Here is a 5,599-nt window from a genome sequence, read left to right as displayed (position 1 = left end):
TAATAAATTTGAAACCATTGTAAAATTTCTCTTACCACCATAGTTATGTGGATAGTTGATACTATCGACAACATAAGAAATTCCTAAGCAGCGATCAACATGAGCATTGACGGTGTGCAACCAAGAATCTCAGCACAAGGCTACTCTTTTTGCTATGACGACGATTACATAACCTGGCTACTTTATGTAGTTATGCACAATATAACAGCCCACATAATTTCTTGAAAATTGATCTAGTGAGCATAAGACAATTGATCTAGCAGGCATGTATACTGCATGTTTACTCTTATTGGATTAGTGTCATCGCAGCTCTACTCCTAACTGTATACACAAATTATTTATAGAGAAAAATAAATGTGAATACTTAGCATGTTCGATACACTAAAGATGATGCCCTCGCATTTGTGAGGGCCACTTTGGTAGTTAGAGGAAGAAAATAATAGAGAGTGGTTTTTCTACACCCACTCTTAATGCAACAAATGTTAGAGAGGCTTTCCAATTTTGGTGGTCAAATGACATCCGAGAAGCTCTATACAAAAAAGACAAAATTCTTGAAATTTTCTCAAAATGTACATGCACTGTTTCACCAAAACTTGTAAAAGAAAAATTGTATAGTTTTCCTCGGATGTCGTTTGATGACCAAACGTGGCAAGCTTCTCTAACATTTATTAATAATCATTTTCACAAAGTTTTAGATTTTTTTTGAAATGTTTTGATAGGTTTTCTTGGGTGGGTGCACTACTTTCCCAAAATAATAACACCAATATGTTCCATTTTATTGTATTGGTTTAGGACCATGTTTGACGAAGCGTACAACTACACGAAGGAAAATAAATTTAGACGGTACAACATGGTTTGAATATTAACTTTGAGCAGTCCACGGTTGAAATCTATCTATACTACATATATACAACGGGATGGAACGTCATTTAGGACCATGTCTGACGACAATGCAAGTCTTGTTTTTGCCCAGTGCAGCACTACACCGAAGAGGATCTCACTGATGGACACAGGCTTCATCAGAGTCTGGACACAATGCAAGACTGCATATGGTCTTTCAACTGCCTCCTCAAGATCTTTCCGGCCGGCGATCTCGGTATGGAGTCGACAAACAGCACCTTGCGCACCTTCTTGTACGGCGTGACCTGCTTGGCTACATGCTCCATGACCTGCGCCTCAGTGACCTTGCTCCCGGGTTGCCTCACCACGAGCGCCATGGGGATCTCTCCTGCCTCTTCGTGAGGATATCTGCAAATTCACTGAAACTGTCAGTACTCCAGGAGCTATATTGGCAATTTGTTTGTTCTTTTTTTCAAGCGTAGTCCGTCGTGAAATCCATCCCGAAATCATTGTTTCAGTGGACTTACGGCATCACTGCAGCGTCGACAATCTCTGGCAGCGATTGCAGGACAAGCTCCAGCTCTGCAGGTGCAACCTACAGTATTCAGTTTAGGACCACGCATGCATGTTTAGGACCACGCATGCATGCATGCGAGCCAAATTATTGCTAGTATATGACAATAATACGTTGTTCACGAGCCAAGAGCAGACCTGATAGGCCTTGTACTTGATTAGCTCCTTGAGCCTATCCACCACGAACAGAAACCCGTCCTGATCAATGTAGCAAAGGTCGCCGGTCTTCAGCCAGCCTTCCGAATCGAAAGAGGCCGCATTCGCCTCGTCGTCACCTACGTAGCCTACGCGGACACAGAACGATAAGTGATCTCAGTGCAGCGTCACAACAATATCAGTGAACCGATGGCGATGTGCGCTGTAGGAAGATGTTCGTGGGGCAGGTAACCTGTCATGATGGAAGGACCTCTCACCCACAGCTCCCCTTTCTGCCCGATCGACAAGGGCTCTCCGGTGACGATGTCAACGATCTTCGCCTCGACGTTGTGGGAGATGCGGCCGGAGGAACCTATGCGGGAGCACTCGTCCCGGTCGATCATCAAGGATATGCCCCCAGCCTCTGTTGCGCCATAACCCTGAACCAGATTCACCGGCATATTTTTTTTATCACATATATATACAACATACATTTGGTTCGTCATCTAATATATGGTCAAAGTTCAATTGTGAAGTGCGTGCAAGCCTTATTCATTTGAATTGAGGGAGTGCCTGGTTTGATGTCAAAAGTTGGCTATGTGGGCAAGCAAACAAAAATAACTACCACTAGGTTGGAAGCTATCTTGCTTTGCCAACCTCCCTATAGTAGTCGAATTTTGGCAAGTTTTAGAGTTTCCGAATGATGTTTACCTAAATTTTGGCTACCATGCAACCAAGCATTCTTGGTCACTAAATCTTCACATGGATGGGCCTTTGGCTAGTTATCTAAAACAAAATTATTGCCTCAAACAACATTGGATGATAAAGGTTAAGACACTTCTATTTTTATTTTTGAGGTGGGATATTATGGTGTTTCATAATTGATACTGCTGACACCTTTTCACATATCTCACCAGACTATGTTTGACAAGCTCAAATCTGTGATGGCCTTTTTGATATTTGATTCAAACTATAGTAGAATGTCTGCAGACAAATATTAGATAGTTCATGATTTTCCCTTATTTTGTTCCCTAACGCTAGGCATGCAGCGTAAACTTTTCACTTTAAACTTCACCAACGAGCCAGTGGATCCGTCTTCACTTTGTCTCCGCTCCGGCTAGTAGTTTAGGTCAAGTTTTTTTAGTCCTTGCAGGTACGGCTCTCGAGCGGATGGCAGCACTTCCTCTTCGAGTTTGTCTTCCGCGCTTCCTTCCTCCTCGAGTTTGTCCGTTTGGACGTAATCGACGGAGCTCCGCCGTACCACCACTACTACCGCATGATTTTACTATGAGATTCGTGTGATATTTTTTATGTTTGATTAAATCATTTATATGTGCAATAATTAGGGCATATGTAGACCTGCCCTAGACAAACTCAGTGGAAACACTAACCATGCACAGGTCCACTTGGGGGAACCGCCGCGGGAACTGCTCCGCCGCCGATCTCGGCAGAGGGGCGCCGCCGCAGATCACCCGCAGTAGACTCGTGAGCCGGCACCTTTCTTTTGTCATCCCCAGCACCACGGGAGGCGCCGCCATGATCTCCGTCACCTCCCACCGCTGCGCTGCCTCCAGCATTCCCCTCAACCCAGCCCGCGCGGCCGCCTCCGTCATCACAACAGTGGTAATACCCTGCGCCAGCCCGTTGAGCGTGAAGAAGAAACCCATGGTGTGGAACATGGGGGCGCCGATCAGAGTCCTCTCGTTGGCCTTCCTCGACTTCCCCTGCAGGTGCAGGGCACGGAGCCCCGCCGCCCTCACGATGAAGCTCCGGTGCGGCACCGCCGCCGCCTTCACCCGCCCGGTCGTGCCGGAGGAGTACAGGACCGTCGCTGTCGCTGACTGGCACACTGCTCCGGCGTCCAGCGGCGCCGACTGGTTCTCGCCATGGTCGCTGTGCAGGAGGGAGCGGAAGTGCGGGGAGTCGAGGAGGGTGGTGGGGAGGCCGGCGGGGAGCTTGCCGGCGGTGGAGGACACCGCGAAGGCGAAGGACGCGCCGGAGAGGCAGACGAGGCGGGACACCTCGCCGGCGGTGAGGGCCGGGTTGGCCGGGGACACGACCGCGCCGACGGCGAGGAGCGCGAAGTAGAGCACGGGCACGTCGAGCCGCGCGGGGGCGAGGACGAAGGCCACGTCGCCGCGGCCGAGCGGCACCACGCGCGACCGCAGCGCGCCCACGAGCGCGCGCACCTGGGACAGGAACGCCGGGTAGGAGACGGCCTCGCCGGTGGCGGCGTCGAGGAGCGCGGGGTGGGCGGGGAGAGGGGACGGCAGCAGCGACAGCGCGAAGGCCGGGAATGTGAGTGGGACGTCGGCGGGCGGCAGCGGCAGCGGCCCGCGGAGGCTGAGGAACGACTTGGTTGCTGCGCAGTAGCCGGTGCGGGCGTCGACGGCGCCGTGGCCGCTGGACGACATTCTCGACCGGGGAACTCGCCCGTCGGTCGAGAGTGAGGCGAGGAGTTGGGAGGGACAAAGGTTAGTGGCGAGGCAGGCTGTCTCGATTGACAAAGGCTGGTCCTGTGTATTGCTGCAGGCAGCGGCAATCGACCAATAATTCATTGGCGGGCTAGTGGACAAGTCACCCGCTAGTAGTACAGCAGCATATCCTCCCTTTTTTTTGTTTTTGCGGCAAGCATATACTTCCTTCGTTTCTAAATATAAGTCTTTTTTAAAACATTTTAATATAAACTACTTTCTATTGAATAATCCTTGTGCATTTTTTTTTCTGTTTTTAGTCTTTTATCTCTGTTCTTTTCGCACTGTAGCTCGTCACGCTGTTGTCGTCGACAGCTGCAGGTTAGTTCAGATTATTCAGTAGACAGTTTTTTTCCTTTTGATAAGAGTAGTTCTTCTGGTCATCGCCCAACGATCCAGGACCGATTCCTGTGGACACACGATGCCGCTCGTGGGATGGCGCGAGACTTACGGATGTGGGGTTTCTGTTGGGTTTCGTAGTAATTTCAAAAAAAAAAAATTCCTACGCACACGCAAGATCATGTGATGCATAGCAACGAGAGGGGAGAGTGCTGTCTACGTACACACGCAGACCGACTGCGGAAGCGTTGACACAACGTAGAGGAAGTAGTCGTACGTCTTCACGATCCAACCGATCAAGCACCGAAACTACGGCACCTCCGAGTTCGAGCACACCTTCAGCTCGATGACGATCCCCGGACTCCGATCCAGCAAAGTGTCGGGAAAGAGTTCCGTCAGCACGACGGCGTGGTGACGATCTTGATGTACTACAGCAGCAGGGCTTCGCCTAAACTCCGCTACAGTATAATCGAGGACTATGGTGGCTGGGGGCACCGCACACGGCTAAGGAATAGATCACGTGGATCAACTTGTGTGTTTCTGCGGTGCCTCTGCCTCAGTATATAAAGGACCAAAGGGGGGAGGCTGGCCGGCCACATAGGGCGCGCCAGGAGAGTCCTACTCCCTCTGGGAGTAGGATTCCCCCCCCCCCCAATCCTAGTTGGAATAGGATTCGCGGAGGGGGAAAAGAGAGAGGGGGGGGGCGGCCACCTCTCCTTGTCCTAATAGGACTAGGGGAGGGAGGGAGGCGCGCAGCCCATCTTGGGCAGCCCCTTCTCTTTTCCACTAAGGCCCACTAAGGCCCATATAGCTCCCGAGGGGGTTCCGGTAACCTCCCGGTACTCCGGTAAAATCCCGATTTCACCCGGAACACTTTCGATGTCCAAATATAGGCTTCCAATATATCAATCTTTATGTCTCGACCATTTCGAGACTCCTCGTCATGTCCGTGATCATATCCGGGACTCCGAACAACCTTCGGTACATTAAAATGCATAAACTCATAATATAACTGTCATCGTAACCTTAAGCGTGCGGACCCTACGGGTTCGAGAACAATGTAGACATGACCGAGACACGTCTCCGGTCAATAACCAATAGCGGGACCTGGATGCCCATATTGGCTCCCACATATTCTACGAAGATCTTTATCGGTCAGACCGCATAACAACATACGTTGTTCCCTTTGTCATCGGTATGTTACTTGCCCGAGATTCGATCGTCGGTATCCAATACCT

General features: G+C 50.3%; 1 protein-coding gene across 2 annotated transcripts; it reads right to left on the bottom strand.

Annotated features, from left to right (window-relative positions):
* Positions 1-755: 755 nt before the first annotated feature.
* Positions 756-4,078, bottom strand: LOC125545951 (4-coumarate--CoA ligase-like 7). Of its 2 annotated transcripts, none has more exons than XM_048710009.1 (5): positions 2,940-4,077; positions 1,802-1,988; positions 1,552-1,697; positions 1,368-1,435; positions 756-1,248 (listed from the first exon to the last, which is right to left on the bottom strand). In XM_048710009.1, exons 1-5 carry the CDS (start codon positions 3,960-3,962, stop codon positions 1,020-1,022), a joined length of 1,653 nt encoding a protein of 550 aa, XP_048565966.1. In that variant the 5' UTR covers positions 3,963-4,077; the 3' UTR covers positions 756-1,019. The 2 variants fall into 2 exon arrangements, with proteins under 2 accessions (XP_048565966.1, XP_048565967.1); XM_048710010.1 differs by having other exon boundaries at positions 1,068-1,248; positions 1,368-1,422; positions 2,940-4,078.
* Positions 4,079-5,599: the final 1,521 nt, after the last annotated feature.

This window comes from Triticum urartu, chromosome 3, assembly GCF_003073215.2.
Source record: "Triticum urartu cultivar G1812 chromosome 3, Tu2.1, whole genome shotgun sequence".
In the NCBI taxonomy this organism is placed as follows: domain Eukaryota; kingdom Viridiplantae; phylum Streptophyta; class Magnoliopsida; order Poales; family Poaceae; genus Triticum; species Triticum urartu.
Note: the sequence above shows the minus strand (reverse complement) of the source record. Positions and strands in the feature narration are given on the sequence as shown.